General features: G+C 43.6%; 1 protein-coding gene across 2 annotated transcripts in view; it reads right to left on the minus strand.

Moving 5' to 3' along the window:
• Positions 1–16,965, minus strand: part of stat5a (signal transducer and activator of transcription 5a) — a 100,529-nt gene that overhangs the window by 22,396 nt on the left and 61,168 nt on the right. The window contains exons 2-9 of one of the 2 annotated variants that reach the window (XM_045714313.1): positions 16,722–16,785; positions 14,567–14,704; positions 14,132–14,288; positions 12,982–13,071; positions 11,698–11,872; positions 11,319–11,449; positions 9,338–9,346; positions 6,706–6,848 (exon numbers count right to left, since the gene is read on the minus strand). In XM_045714313.1, coding sequence (XP_045570269.1) covers positions 6,706–6,848; positions 9,338–9,346; positions 11,319–11,449; positions 11,698–11,872; positions 12,982–13,071; positions 14,132–14,288; positions 14,567–14,694 — 833 coding nt within the window. In that variant the 5' untranslated portion in view covers positions 14,695–14,704; positions 16,722–16,785. 2 annotated transcript variants of the gene reach the window in all.

Consider the following 16,965-nt stretch of genomic DNA (forward strand, 5'->3'; position numbering starts at 1 on the left):
AAAAATTATTCGCAGAAACTTGTTACTGAAGGCAGAGTCATTTATGATTCTCCTAATTATATTTTAAAACAGGAAGCTAAATATTTTAGGCAGATGTTCTCTTTTCTGTGTCATCTTCTCCCACTGAATGAAGATTACGGTAAGGAATTCTTTCCAAATAATATAAAAAATTGTAAATTAACAAAGGTACAGAAAATCATTGCGAAGGCAATATTACAAAGAAATAATCCTTTCAGTCTGGAAAAACACCAGGGCTTGATGGCATACCGGCAGAGGCATATCAAGCTTTTTTTGATGTACTAAAAGCTCCATTGTTAGATTGTTTTAACTACTCCATTAGAAATGGTAGTCTGTCAGGTACTCAGCAGGAAGATCTGATTTCTCTATTATTAAAACAAGACCCAGAAGGCAAATATAAAGATCCGGTCTATCTAAAAAACTGGAGGCCCCTTACACTTCAATGTTGTGATGCAAAAATACTAGCGAAATGCATAGCACTCAGAATGAAAAGGGTTTTACCAGGTATTGTTCATCCTGATTAGACAGGTTTTTTACATTGGTGATACATTGGAGATAATATACGACAACTACTAGAAATAATAGAACATCATGAAACATCTAAGAAGCCAGGCCTGGTCTTTATAGCGGATTTTGAAAAGCCATTTGATAAAATAATACGGGATTTTATTTATAAACGCCTGGAATTTTTCAATCCCGGCGATTCTCTTATAAAATAGGTAAAAGTAATGTATAGCAACCCCAGGTGTAAAATAGTAACTAACGGCTACTTCTCAGAGAGTTTTGAATTGGCAAGAGGAGTTAAACAAGGGTGTCCACTGTCACCATATCTATTCGTTATGGCCATTGAAATGCTAGCTATTAAAATCAGATCTGTTAATATCAACATTGGAGGATTAGAAATCCAAGACTTAAAAACAAAGGTGTCCATGTACACCGATGACTCAAGTTTTATATTAAGTCCACAAGCTAGATCCCTGCAATGTCTCATTGAAGATCTAGATAACTTTTCTGTACTCTCTGGATTAAAACCTAATTATGATAAGTGTACAATATTATGTATTGGATCTTTAAAAAATACAACTTTTACACTACCCTGCAGTTTGCCTATAAAATGGGCTGATCGTGAAGTAGACATACTTGGTATTCATATCACAAAATATATAAATAAGCTCTCCACAATGAATTTCAATAGAAAACTTGAAAAAATAGACAAGATCCTGCAACCATGGAGAGGTAAATACCTGTCTATTTATGGGAAAATTATTATTAACTCCTTACTCATATCTCAGTTTACTCACTTACTTATGACGCTGCCTACTCCCGATGATTCATTTTTCAAATCATCTGAGCAAAAAATATTTCGCTTTATCTGCAATGCTAAACCAGACAAAATAAAGCGTGCCTATCTATATAATGCATATGAATTGGGTGGGTTGAGATTATTAAATATAGAAGCACTAAACCTCTCTCTAAAAGCTTCATTTATTCAAAAGGTTAACTTGAACCCTAAATGATTCTCAAACAGATTACTAAGAAAAGCTCATCCATTGTTTAAAAATTGCCTTTTTGCCTTTGTGCACATGGCAATCCATGTCTCATTTTAGATTAATTGAAAATTATACTTTTTTCAAAGTATCTCTCTTTTTCAAACAAGCATTGCAGAGCTGGTTACAATTTAAATTTCATCCCCCTGAAAAGATAGAAAAAATATTACAACAAATATTATGGCTGAATTCAAATGTGCTGGTTGATAAACACCTGTATTTATGGGAAAGATGTTTGAAAAGGGTATTTTGTTCTTAAATGATAATGTATATTGGAATGGTGGAGTTATGTCCTTCATGGAGTTGTATGGGAAGGTCTGCTCAATCCAAGAGTACAACCAATTGATTACAGCATTACCCCAAAAATGGAGGAGGCAGGTGGCAGCGGGAGGAGGTAGGGAACTTGTCTGTCTGTCCAATATAAAGGATCAAAACTGGCAGAGCAATAAAAATAGCATAAATAGGAAAGTATACCAGTTTCATCTGAGGACTAGGATGTTGACAACTGTGCTATATATACTGCTCAAAAAAATAAAGGGAACACTTAAACAACACAATGTAACTCCAAGTCAATCACACTTCTGTGAAATCAAACTGTCCACTTTGGAAGCAATACTGATTGACAATAAATTTCACATGCTGTTGTACAAATGGAATAGACAACAGGTGGAAATTATAGGCAATAAGCAAGACACCCCCAATAAAGGAGTGGTTCAGCAGGTGGTGACCACAGACCACTTCTCAGTTCCTATGCTTCCTGGCTGATGTTTTGGTCACTTTTGAATGCTGGTGGTGCTTTCACTCTAGTGGTAGCACGAGACGGAGTCTACAACCCACACAAGTGGCTCAGGTAGTGAAGCTCATCCAGGATGGCACATCAATGCGAGCTGTGGCAAGAAGGTTTCCTGTGTCTGTCAGCGTAGTGTCCAGAGCATGGAGGTGCTACCAGGAGACAGGAGACGTGGAGGAGGCCGTAGGAGGGCAACAACCCAGCAACAGGACCGCTACCTCCGCCTTTGTGCAAGGAGGAGCAAGAGGAGCACTGCCAGAGCCCTGCAAAATGACCTCCAGCAGGCCACAAATGTGCATGTGTCTGCTCAAACGGTCAGAAACAGACTCCATGAGGGTGGTATGAGGGCCCGATGTCCACAGGTGGGGGTTGTGCTTACAGCCCAACACCGTGCAGGACGTTTGGCATTTGTCAGAGAACACCAAGATTGGCAAATTCGCCACTGGCGCCCTGTGCGCTTCACAGATGAAAGCAGGTTCACACTGAGCACGTGACAGACGTGACAGAGTCTGGAGACGCCGTGGAGAACATTCTGCTGCCTGCAACATCCTCCAGCATGACCGGTTTGGCGGTGGGTCAGTCATGGTGTGGGGTGGCATTTCTTTGGGGGGCTGCACAGCCCTCCATGTGCTCGCCAGAGGTAGCCTGACTGCCATTAGGTACCGAGATGAGATCCTCAGACCCCTTGTGAGACCATATGCTGGTGCAGTTGGCCCTGGGTTCCTCCTAATGCAAGACAATGCTAGACCTCATGTGGCTGGAGTGTGTCAGCAGTTCCTGCAAGAGGAAGGCATTGATGCTATGGACTGGCCCGCCCGTTCCCCAGACCTGAATCCAACTGAGCACATCTGGGATATCATGTCTCGCTCCATCCACCAATGCCACGTTGCACCACAGACTGTCCAGGAGTTGGCGGATGCTTTAGTCCAGGTCTGGGAGGAGATCCCTCAGGAGACCATCCGCCACCTCATCAGGAGCATGCCCAGGCGTTGTAGGGAGGTCGTACAGGCACGTGGAGGCCACACACACTACTGAGCCTCATTTTGACTTGTTTTAAGGACATTACATCAAAGTTGGATCAGCCTGTAGTGTGACTCCAAAACCAGACCTCCATGGGTTGATAAATTGAATTTCCATTGATTATTTTTGTGTGATTTTGTTGTCAGCACATTCAACTATGTAAAGAAAAAGTATTTAATAAGATTATTTCCTTCATTCAGATCTAGGATGTGTTGTTTAAGTGTTCCCTTCATTTTTTTGAGCAGTGTAGAAAAGTTCAAAATAGTTGGGAAGAGATTTTTGATGTATCGATTCCATGGTACAGGGTGTATGAGTTGATATACAGTTGAAGTTGGAAGGTTACATACACAGGTTGGAGTCATTAAAAGTCAATTTTTTCAACCACTCCACAAATTTCTTGTTAACAAACTATAGTTTTAGCAAGTCGGTTAGGACATCTACTTTGTGCATGACACAAGTCATTTTTCCAAGAATTGTTTACAGACAATTGTTTCCTTTATAATTCACTGTATCACAATTCCAGTGGGTCAGAAGATTACATACACTAAGTTGACTGTGCCTTTAAAAGGCTTGGAAAATTCCAGAAAATGTTGACATGGCTTTAGAAGCTTCTGTTAGGCTAATTGACATCATTTTAGTCAATTGGAGGTGAACCTGTGGATGTATTTCAAGGCCTACCTTCAAACTCAGTCATGGGAAAATGAAAAGAAATCAGCCAAGACCTCAGAAAAAAATGTGTTGACCTCCACAAGTCTGGTTCATCCTTGGGAGCAATTTCCAAAAGCCTGAAGGTATCACGTTCATCTGTACAAACAATAGAATGCAAGTATAAACACCATGAGACCATGCAGCCATCATACCGCTCAGGAAGGAGACGCGGTCTGTCTTCTAGAGATGAACGTACTTTGGTTCCAAAAGTGCAAATCAATTCCAGAACAACAGTATAGAACCTTGTGAAGATGCTGGAGGAAACAGGTACAAAAGTATCTATATCCACAGTAAAACAAGTACTATTTTGACATAACCTGAAAGGCCACTCAGCAAGGAAGAAGCCACTGCTCCAAAACCGCCATAAAAAAGTGGTTTGCAACTGCACATGGGGACAAAGATCGTACTTTTGGATAAATGTCCTCTGGTCTGATGAAACAAAAATAGAACTGTTTGGCATAATGACCATCGTTATGTTTGGAGGAAAAAGGGGGAGGCTTGCAAGCCGAAGAACACCATCCCAACCGTGAAGCACGAGGGTGGCAGCATCATGTTGTGGGCGTACTTTGCTGCAGGAGGGTCTGGTGCACTTCACAAAATAGATGGCATCATGAGGCAGGAAAATTATGTGGATATATTGAAGCAACATCTCAAGACATCAGTCAGGAAGTTAAATCTTGGGTCGCAAATGGGTCTTCCAAATGGACAATGACCTCAAGCATACTTCCAAAGTTCTGGCAAAATGGCTTAAGGACAACAAAGTCAAGGTATTAGAGTGGCCATCACAAAGCCCTGACCTCAATCCTATAGAAAATGTATAGGCAGAACTGAAAAAGCGTGTGCGAGCAAAGGAGGCCTACAAACCTGACTCAGTTACACCAGCTCTGTCAGGAGGAATGGACCAAAATTCACCCAATTTATTGTGGGAAGCTTGTGGAAGGCTACCTGAAACGTTTGACCCAAGTTAAACAATTTAAAGGCAATGCTACCAAATACTAATTGAGTGTATGTAATCTTCTGACCCACTGGGAATGTGACGAAAGAAATAAAAGCTGAAATAAATCATTCTCTCTACTATTATTTTGAAATTTCACATTCTTAAAATGAAGTGGTGATCCTAACTGACCTAAGACAGGGAATTGTTACTAGGATTAAATGTCAGGAATTGTTAAATGTATTTGGCTAAGGTGTATGTAAACTTCCGACTTCAACTGTATAAAATGACGCAAGATTCAAGACTTTGTGCTTTTCAGCTAAAATTACTATATAGAATTCTTGCCACCAACAAAATGTTGAATATTTGGGGCATAAAATCATCAAAGCTCTGCAGATTTTGTTGTGAGGATACAGAATCAATAGACCATTTATTTTGGTATTGTCCTCAGGTAGCCTGTTTCTGGTCTCAGGTTCAGAAATGGCTGAAAATGCATAGCATTGATCTAAAATTGACCCTAGAAATAGTACTGTTAGGAGATCTGGAGAGACCTGGTCAGTCAATTTCTAATACTCTTAGTAAAAGTATTTATCTTCAACTTGCAGCCTGTGGATTGTATTCGATTAGATAGATTGAAATTGTACGTTAAACATCACAGCGTAGTTGAAAGATATATGTTGCGTAGAATTCCGAAGAGGGTGGCCAGCAGAGACAGTTGGGATGGGCTGAGGGAAGCTGAGGGTTGGGATGTGGAATTGGAGACAAGTGGGAGTGGAGTTGCTGTGTGTGGAATAGAATGATGGTCAAAGATAAAAGTAAAAAATAAAGTCTAAATAAAACATAATAAAAAGTATGTTTGAAAGACACTGAGGGGTAGTGTTTTTACAGCTAATGCCGGTTTGCCTGAGGCTGATGCCGTGCAGGTGTTTGTACACATGCATATACGCACACTCTCATTCAAATACACACATACACAGACACACACATATGTAATAGTGCCAGACATGCACTCAAACATATACAGTTGGCATTGCTGTTCTGATTTTAGTTGTCCTTGATGTCCTTTGTTTTTGTTTTTTGTTGCATTGTTTTTTTTGTCTTTTTTCTCTTTAGTTAATTTTGTTGGTTGTTGGTGCTTTAGGGGGTTCTTGGGGGTGGGGAATGGAATTCATTGTATTTTTTATTTTATTTTATTCTTGGGGGGGGACTGGGGGATGGGTCTCAGATGGTTGAGGGTCAGCTACTGGGGAACTGTGGGGGGATCTTGGAGGGTTCGGGTGCCCGTTTGTTTGGCCTGGTGGGAGATCTGTCGACGTGCCCTTGAGCAGGGCGCTGACCCTGGATGCTTCTGTGTGTCGCGCTGAATGGGAGTCTTTTGGATGACTGGTGTGGTGCAGTTGTTGAGCGGCTTCACTGCTAGTATATTGTATGTTTTGGATATTCAATAAAATATATATTTTTAAATACATTGAATTCTTCCCCATTGTTGCAAAGAGTTATGGGATATTAGAATCCCATTGTCTTAACCTTTGTCATCTTCAACCTAGACTACAGTCATCTTCCCAACTACACCCCATATAAACCCAGCAGTATCCAATAGCTTGTTAACTGGGTGGCCCCTGCCCTTTGATCAATCCTAGACATATGTGATCTCTGTTAAGGGTAGAGGGTGATAGAAGGGGTCTCACCAGGACTGCAGGATGTCCAGCCCCCCCTCTGGAGGACCCCCGTTGCCGGCCAGCTGTTGACGTCTCTTCCAGTGGATCAGCTCGTCATCCAGGATGATGGTCTGCTGCTTCCTCAGCAGCTGCAGGCTCTTCTGGTGCTTTCTCTGCCAGGTCCTAGGCAAACACACATGCAGGTACGCAAGCAGGCACACACGTGCACACACACACACACACACACACACATGCACGCGCACACACACACACACACACACACACACACACACACCGATAAGAATGTACCCATACGTCATACATATTATCCAATCAATATACATCCCCAGCTTTTATACCATGAAGGCATGAGATTCCTTCAGATAGACCTTAGAGTGAAATGCTTACTTACAAGCCGTTAACCAACAATGCAGTTTTAAGAAAATACCCCAAAAAAAGTAAGAGATAAGAATAACTAATAATTAAAGAGCAGCAGTAAATAACAATAGTGGGGCTATATACAGGGGTTATCGGAACAGAGTCAATGTGCGGGGGCACCTCTGTCGAGGTAACTGATGGGGCTAGGGGGCAGTATATTCACGGCCGGATGAAAAACGTACCCAATTTAAACAGGTTACTACTCTGGCCCAGAAAATAGAATATGCATATTATTAGTGGATTTGGATAGAAAACACTCTGAAGTTTCTAAAACTGTTTGAATGGTGTCTGTGAGTATAACAGAACTCATATGGCAGGCAAAAAACCTGAGAAAAATTGAATCAGGAAGTGGGAGAAATTAGAAATGTAGTTTTTGTTTTGAATCCCTTGAAAAACTACAGTGACATAGGATTTACGTTGCACCTCCTAACTCTTCCATTGGCTGTCAACAATCTTTAGGAACTGGTTTCAACCGTCAGCTGTTACCGGGCAGATAATTATGGCTCAGTCAATCATTGGCCAGTCTGAGGAGAGGTGTCTTATGATGCGCGTGCACGTGACTTCGTTGTTTTTTTATTTTTCTTCTGGGATGAATACCTATTGCCCGGTTGTACAATTATCACAATTTTACGTAAAAAAATACCCTAAAGGATTGATTGTAAACATCGTTTGACGTGTTTCTACAAACGGTAATGGAACTTTGAACATTTCGTCTACGGATTTGCGTCCACGCCACATGGCATTGTAAAGTGTTCTGGATGGGTCAACAAAACGGACGTATTTGGACATAAATGATGGACTTTGCAGAACAAATGAACATTTCTTGTGGAAGTGGGTGCCCATCCGAGTGCATTCCGCCGAAGATCAGCAAAGGTAAGTAAATATTTCGAACATATTGTTAGAGATTTGTCGACGCCGTGGTTGTAGGCTAACTGTATAGCTTAGCATTGAAGGCTAAGTTCTGTACTCAGAATATTGAACAATGTGCTTTTTCCGTAACGTTATTTTGAAATCTGACAAAGTGGTTGCATAAAGGAGTAGATTATCTCTAATTCTTTAAATAATTGTTATACATTTTATCAACGTTTATGAGTTCTTCTGTAAATTAAATGTGCCTATTCACCGGTAGTTATGGGGAGAAAACATTTTCTGAACGTCACGCGCCAATGTAAAAATTGGGTTTTTGGATATAAATATAAACTTGATCGAACAAAAATTGCATGTATTGTCTAACATGATGTCCTAGGAGTGTCATCTGATGAAGATTGTCAAAGGTTAGTGCTTAATTTTAGCTGTATATCTGGTTTTGTGATGGCTATCGTGCTTGGAAAATGGCATTTTTTTTTGCTGAGGTGCTATGCTAAAATAATCTAATGTTTTGCTTTCACCGTAAAGCCTTATTGAAATCGGACAATGTGATTGGATTAACGAGTAGAGTATCTTTAAAAACGCCGTATAATACTTGAATTTTAATTTTGAGATTATTTTGTTTTGAATATCGCGCCGTGCTATCTCACTGGTTGTTGTCCAACCAATCCCGTTAGCGGGATTGTATCTCAAAGGGGTCCTCAAGAGGTTAAGGTAATATGTACATGTAGGTAGAGTTATTAAAGTGACTATGCATAGATAATAACAGAGAGTAGCAGCAGCGTAGAAAAGGGGGGAGGGGGCAATGCAAATAGTCTGGGTAGCCATTTGATTAGATGTTCAGGAGTCTTATGGCTTGGGGGTAGAAGCTGTTTAGAAGCCTCTTGGACCTAGATTTGGCGCTCTGGTACCGCTTGCTGTGCTTTAGCAGAGAGAACAGTCTATGACTAGGGTGGCTGGAGTCTTTGACAATTTTTAGGGCTTTCCTCTGACACCGCCTGGTATAGAGGTCTTGGATGGCAGGAAGCTTGGCCCCGGTGATGTACTGGACCGTATGCACTACCCTCTGTAGTGCCTTGCGGTCGGAGGCCGACCAATTGCCATATCAGGCAGTGATGCAAGGATGCTCTCAATGGTGCAGCTCTAAAACCTTTTCAGGATCCGAGGACCCATGCCAAATCTTTTCAGTCTCCTGAGGAGGAATAGGTTTTGTCGTGCCCTCTTCACGACTGTCTTGGTGTGCTTGGACCATGTTAGTTTGTTGGTGCTGTGGACACCAAGGAACTTGAAGCTCTCAACCTGCTCCACTACAGCCCCGTCTATGAGAATGCTCGGTCCTCCTTTTCCTGTAGTCCACAATCATCTCCTTTATCTAGATCTCGTTGAGGGAGAGGTTGTTGTCCCCACGGTCAGACCCCACGGTCAGGTCTCCTCCCTATAGGCTGTCTCATCGTTGTTGGTGATCAGGCCTACCACTGTTGGAGTCGTGCCTGGCTGTGCAGTCATGAGTGAACAGGGAGTACAGGAGGGGACTGAGCACGCACACCTGAGGGGCCCCCGTGAAGAGGATCCGCGTGGCGGATGTGTTGTTACCTACCCTTACCACCTGGGGGCGGCCCGTCAGGAAGTCCAGGATGCAGTTGCAGAAGGAGGTGTTTAGTCCCAGAGTCCTTAGCTTAGTGATGAGCTTTGAGGGCACTATGGTGTTGAACACTGAGCTGTAGTCAATGAATAGCCTTCTCACATAGGTGTTCCTTTTGTCCACCTGTAATCTCTATTGCAGTGTGGAGTGCAATAGAGATTGCATCATCTGTGGATCTGTTGGGGCGGTATGCAAATTGGAGTGGGTCTAGGGTTTCTGGGATAATGGTGTTGATGTGAACCATGACCAGCCTTTCAAAGCATTTCATGGCTACAGATGTGAGTGCTACGGGTCGGTAGTCATTTAGGCAGGTTACCTTAGTGTTCTTGGGCACAGGGACTATGGTGGTCTGCTTGAAACATGTTGGTATTACAGACTCAGACAGGGAGAGGTTGAAAATATCAGTGAAGACACTTGTCAGTTGGTCAACGCATGCTTGGAGTACACGTCCTGGTAATCCGTCTGGCCCTGCGGCCTTGTGAATGTTGACCTGTTTAAATGTCTTACTCACATCGGCTGCGGAGAGTGTGATCACACAGTCGTCCAGAACAGCTGATGCTCTCATGCATGTTTCAGTGTTACTTGCCTCGAAGCGAGCATAGAAGTTATTTAGCTCATCTGGTAGGCTTGTGTCACTGGGCAGCTCTTGGCTGTGCTTCCCTGTGTAGTCTGTAATAGTTTGCAAGCCCTGCCACTTCCGACGAGCGTCGGAGCCGGTGTAGCACGATTTGATCTTAGTCCTGTATTGACGCTTTGCCTGTTTGATGGTTCGTCGGAGGGCATAGCGGAATTTCTTATAAGCTTCCGGGTTAGAGTCCCGCTCCTTGAAAGTGGCAGCTCTACCCTTTAGCTCAGTGCGAATGTTGCCTGTAATCCATGACTTCTGGTAGCTTTATGTACGTACAGTCACTGTGAGGATGTCGTCTTCGATTCACTTATTGATGAAGCCAGTGATGTGGTGTACTCCTAAATGCCATCGAAAGAATCCCGGAACATATTCCAGTCTGCACTAGCAAAACAGTCCTGTAGTTTATCATCTGCTTCATCTGATCACTTTTTTATAGACAGAGTCACTGGTGCTTCCTGCTTAATTTTTGCTTGTTAGCAGGAGTCAGGAGGATAGAATTATAGTCAGATTTGCCAAATGGAGGGGGATGGAGAGCTTTGTACTACGTGTCTCTGTATGTGGAGAAAAGGTGGTCTAGAGTTTTTTCCCCCTCTGTTTGCACATTTAACATGCTGATAGAAATGAGGTAAAACAGATTGAAGTTTTCTGCATTAAAGTCCCCGACCACTAGGAGCGCTGCCAAAGGCATATTAGCCACTTGTCGCCTGATCCTCACAAGGCACCCCGATCTCTTTCCGCGAAATCGCCATTTCTTTCTCCAGCGAATGACGAGGATGAGGGCCTCTTTGGGTGTTTGGAGTATATCCTTCCCGTCCGACTCATTAAAGAAAAATTATTTGTCCAATCCGTGGTGAGTAATCGCTGTTCTGATGTCCAGAAGCTCTTTTCGGTCATAAGAGATGGTAGTAGCAACATTATGTACAAAATAAGTTACAAAAAAAAAAAAATCGCACGGTTGGTTAAGAGCCAATAAAAAAGCAGCCATCCCCTCCGGACCCATCATTCCAGGTTGTACGTGTGTGTGTTTCACTACATGTGTGTGTGTATGCAGTATAAAAAGTAGTGTACCAGTCTGTATTTCTGTAGTGTGTTGGCCTCCCGGGTGAGCCAGGCCTCCACGGTGGCTCTCTTGCTCAGTAATGTGGGCTCCCTCAGCTGTCTGTCAGCAGGGGGCAGTGTGGCCAGGCTGGTCAACTGGGCTGCATGTGGGCGAAAAGAGGGAGAGGGAGAGAGAGAGGGGAAGGACAGGAGAGAGGGGGAGGTCAGCAAATCTCACATAAACACACCTGTCTTTTACTTTGCAGACCACACACACACAAACACACTGACACCCACTCACTCACCTACAAACCCACACGTCATTCTGCCCTATAAAAGGTGAGGGCTGCTGGGGTTGATGACCCAGGGTGTTGTGACTAGGAAGGGGACCAGGGCAAGGCTGACTCACCCTGGATGCGGAGGCTCTCCTGGTACTGGATGATGAAGTACTCCTGGTTGTGCTGGAGCTTTCTCAGGTCGTTCTCTGTGTCCTGGGTCAGCAGGCGCAGCTCCTCAAATGCCTGGTTGATCTGCTGGTACTTCTGGGACATGCTGTCCATCATCCCGCCCACTGGGGAGCTTGACTGCCAATCAGAGAGAGGAGAGAGAGTTGAGAGGGCTGGGCCGGTAAACAACGCTGGCTTTGAGATGATTTGCAGGAACTAGCTAGTGTGGTGTTGAGCATTTCATCATCATTACATGGAGCAGAGAGACACACAAACTGACAGAACCTGAAATTGCCCTGTGCCTCTTTAACACAACCTCAATGACCCCTGCTTGTGTTATTCCACAGTAATCCCTAACGACCATAACCAGCAGTGATCACCACTGACTGAACATGTGAGACCGTGCAGAGGGAAATGCATTTCCTTATCGTGGGCAGACACAGCCCATGGCTTGTTAAGGCTGGGGACGTGAGCACTGTGAAGACAGTCTGAATAAACAGGTGGTAATGCAATCACGTAGAATATGCAATCCTGTGATAGGAGAAGCCTGGCATGACTGGAAATCAATTTAACACTGGGTTTATTGATATTCAGATGTTTTATGGACCACCGGCTTTATGGTTTTATAACCCTTGTTATAAAATATCAAATTTCTTCACCTCCCCACCAGGCCTACAGCATTGCTGGTTAATGAGAAATTCAAAGTTTATCTTTCAGCGAGACATATGGGCTGTGTCTGTGCAAGTTTTCTGACTAGGTGTGTGTGTGAAGTGCTATGTGTGTGTGTGTGTGTGTGTGTGTGTGTGTGTGTGTGTGTGTGTGTGTGTGTGTGTGTGTGTGTGTGTGTGTGTGTGTGTGTGTGTGTGTGTGTGTGTGTGTGTGTATATTTATGTATTTATGTGGTTGCTAACAGGTTTATATATGTCTGTGGGAAAATTGAGAGTAAATTGCCTTTGATGTCAGCAAAGAGGCAGAAAAGCGACCCCCAATGGCTGTGATTTCCATAATGTCATGGAATTGGCTGTGTTATGTCAAACATCTCTGTGTGGTGTTTATAGAGTTTGGGTGTCTGCAAATATTTATAAAAGGTGTGTGGGTATTTCCATATTATTTCCATATGTGTATGTATGTATGTGTGTATTTTGTGCATACGAGCTACAGGTATCTGTTATATGCATACCTGTGAAACAAGCTTCCCAGGTAGGTGGGAGTAGGAATGGAAGTTGGAGAGAGTGCTTCATACTCACATTAGAGGCCTCTCGGACTAGCCTCTGCTCCGTGTACAGGATGTGTTTGATGCATCTCACCAGCTCCAGAGGGCAGCGGTCATACGTGCTCTGAAAGACAAGGACCACATGTGCTGTCGTGTTAGGCTTGTTAGCCGTGTTAGCCGCTGACTGGCAGTACGGCCGTGCACACAACACTGACCAATTTAGCCTTCTCCCGCGCCGTGGCATGCTAACGCTCTAAAGCCCACTCCCTGAGCCTAGCTAAATCCAATTAAACTAATGAGATCCTTCTCTCAAGTGCAGACGACTTGGTCTCACATCCACTGGCTACATTTCTCTTCCTTTCTCTCTTTTCTCTCTCTCTTTAACTCCGGTCCTCAAGTAACCCCAAAAGCACACATTTTGTTGTAGCCACACAAAAAAACACTCATTGAAGGCTTGATGATTAATTGACAAGTTGAATCAGATGTGCTTGTCCATGGGGCTACAAAAAACATTTGTGCTGTTGGGGGTACTGGAGGACGAGAGTTGGGAAACACAGGTCTAAATCCCTCTCTCACGCACACATACACACACCAAGGCACCATGTGGGGTTGAAAGACTGCATTGTAGGCCTACAGAGTGTTGTGTTGACAAGATGCCTCCTACTCCCACTGTGGAAGGTGATAAGAGACAGCGTGAAGCACTCAATCATAAAAGGGAACACTGCCTGGTTACCGTAGCCCAGTGTTGTCCACCTTTTGTTTTTCTTCATATAGACACACTGGCCAGAGCAGGCTGTTCTCACGTACTGTTTTATTTCTAAGTATTTTGGGTTGGGTTTTATGGACATGGGACTGTTGCCAATGAGGCTGTGATAACTAACATTTAGCTGAGTTTGGTATCAGTATAATTGAAATATAAATCCCCACGATTCAGCTGGTATAGTTGGCTGTAAGGTTGTGATATCCTTGTGAGTTTATTGGGTTTATACTGGCTTTATTAAAACTGTCCAGCTAGCTAGTTAGGTGTAGAGGTTTTTGTGAGGGCACTGGCTCTGTGCTCTGCTCACGTACACTGGGAATGTGTGCACGGTATCACTCACCTTCATACTGGTACTTCCTATCTGTCTCACCTTTCTCTAGCTAGCTTTGTGTGGAGGTTTGTCTACTGGTTAAATCTGTCTCACCTTGAGCTGGCTGGCGTAGTGTCCCAGTTTGATCTTGAGCAGGAAGCCGTCCTCTCCCACCTGATGCTCAGCCTTGTTCTGCAGCTCCTGGATCAAGCTGTCCAGCAGACGCTTGGCCTTAAACTCCTCCTGGGGGTTCTCCAGATCGATCACATCCCTGGCACAGGGACATATAGAATGCTTAGAGATATCCTATATGTACATACATGCAGAACAGAGTAGCCATTAATCCCCTATGCATTCCCTAACACACACACCTTCACTCAAGCACATACACAGGGACAGTGACTTTACACACTTGCTACAATGCTCTCAGGTTACTACCCCTCCATGGTCCCTGCTACTACTGTGACTGTGATTGAACCGAATGTGAAGGTTACTGGGTGAGGCATGTCTTTCTGTCAGGTAGAGTGGTGTGCTTTGTGCTGCACTCACCAGAGTTGGCCCTCGAGCCACTGGGACAGGTAATGGCGCACCTCGATGGGGAAGTGCTGTCCATAGAGAGACTGCATCTGGTGCAGCGCATCCCCCTGGAGCTGCTGGGCCTGGATCCACACTGCCATCTTACACGCCCTGGGGGGAGGCAAGAGGGAGAGAGATAGAGGGAGAGAGAGAGAGAGAGAGAGAGAGAGAGAGAGAGAGAGAGAGAGAGAGAGAAAAGGAAAAAAGAAGGGGGTGGAGCAGATTTGAAGAGAGAGTGAATAGAGAGAATTTAGAGAGTAGGATGAGCAGATTCGAAGTGACATGGAAAATGTACCGAAGGTTTTCAATCAAAAGAGGAGAACATCAGTTTGAGTTGACTAAAAGTGAAAGAAGCTTCTTTGAGACGGATGATGTATCTGACTGACACGGCCACAGAGCGGTTGGACTGGTTGTGTTTGACAGCTGTAGTTGGGCAGTTTGTTTCGCTCTGGAGGAGCTGAGGGTCTAAACATTCTGCTCTGTGTTGAGTCAACAGCTGCATGAGGGAGTGGATTTGGGTCAAATACACCTGTCAAATACCTTCTTCGCTTGGAGCAAAGTCAGCAGACTTCCTTCGCTTGGTGTTTGCATTATGTTATTGGTTCAATTGTACAAGACCAAGCAGCCTTAATTACGTGAAGCTCAAATATTGGAACATATCGGACATATTTATTTGACTAAGGTCTGTCAGGTCAACAATAGACAATACAGGTCCCTCAGCTCTGAGAGAGAGTGTGTCAGTAATGTCTCTGTCTCTGTATGTCTTTGTATATGAGGACACAATGTAGTGTCCTTAAGCTCCTCAATACATTTCTACATACAGGTGTAGGATCTTAATTTAATTACTATTTTGTTGCTGAGAATTTGAGCTTCAGGATTTACATAAATTCACTGAAAACCTGCACTAACATATGGTTATACTAACAGTATTGCACTTTTCATGTAACCTTATTTTGGCCAGGTAAAAGCCTAACCACTGATCACGCAACATTGTGGACTAAACGTTCAAATCGTGTTGTTACAGCATTATTTTGCGGCAATTTATTTTATATTAACAGTACTGCACTTTTCATGTAACCTACTTTTGGCCAGCTAATTGCCTAACCACCGATTAAGCAACATTATGGACTAAACGTTCAAAACCTGTTGCTGCAGGATTATTTTGCTGTGACAATATATGTCAAATTGAGATCCTACACCTGTAGGGTTGCTAAACAAAGAAAAACAATGAAGGTGAAAGCATGACAGATGGTTTGACTGCGTTCTGAGCTGGAGTGGCATAAGCTAGGAGGTGGATTTAAATGTAACAGAATGACCCCCGTCAATCATCAGCAGGTGGCTATGAGCAGACTATTCTCAGCCGATCGTAAGAGGAACCATACAGGAAGAGCTGTGAGCCTGTTCTACAGTGATGTACCAGCCTCTTCCTGACCTGCTCTCCTGTAGTGTAGGACTGCCAGTCTGTACCGGCCCATGCCCGCAACCACACACCCAGACACATAAACACACACAATGACACACTACTGTACACACGCACACACACACGCACAAACACGCACAAACACACACACACACACACACACACACGCACACGCACAAACACGCACAATGATCAGTCATAATCAACACACTACTATATACACACACACACACACACACACATCAATGATCATAGGAGCTGCTCTGTATCTGTGTCTGTGGTTGCTGGGAGTTGCCAGTAAGCAAACTCTGTCTAGCGGTGGGTTACTGACAGACAGACAGACTGACAGAATTCATCATCCTCTGTGACCTTACCAGGTGCCCGGTTCCCACCATTAGCACCTTAGTTGTCAACTCCACCAGAGGGTAAAGATAATTCCCCTCGGTACAGTACTTACCACAACAGCCAAACACAGTGGCACAAAGAGATCTGAGGAGAAGTGAAAGTTACTCCCTTTTGCTTTTTTCTTCTTCAGCAATCACTCTTTATCATTGAAGTGAATCTTGAGACTCTTTTGTGAGCCACCCACTTATAACGACATTAACTGACACACAACCCTAGATCGCAGATATAGTGTACACTGACAGTTGACCCAATGAGAGATCTACACAGTGTAAAAAACTGAAAGGATAAGGTCACATTGCTTACCTCTTGTCTTCAGGTCTTTGCTACCATGTAATAGCAGGATATTATGAAGAGGAGCACCCCAAACCTGAGAGAGAGGGAGAGAGAAAGAGAAAGAGAAAGAGGAAGTGAGTATAACCTTGCTTGCTACTGAGGAAGTCGTCTTTTTTCAAAGGGACCACAACATTGACAAAATCTGATTACCAAAGCATTTCATGATGCTCTTCACTGGTGGAGAGCTCCCACAAACCTTAGCACCTCCATGCTT

Source organism: Salmo salar, chromosome ssa03 (genome assembly GCF_905237065.1).
Source record: "Salmo salar chromosome ssa03, Ssal_v3.1, whole genome shotgun sequence".
Taxonomy (NCBI): domain Eukaryota; kingdom Metazoa; phylum Chordata; class Actinopteri; order Salmoniformes; family Salmonidae; genus Salmo; species Salmo salar.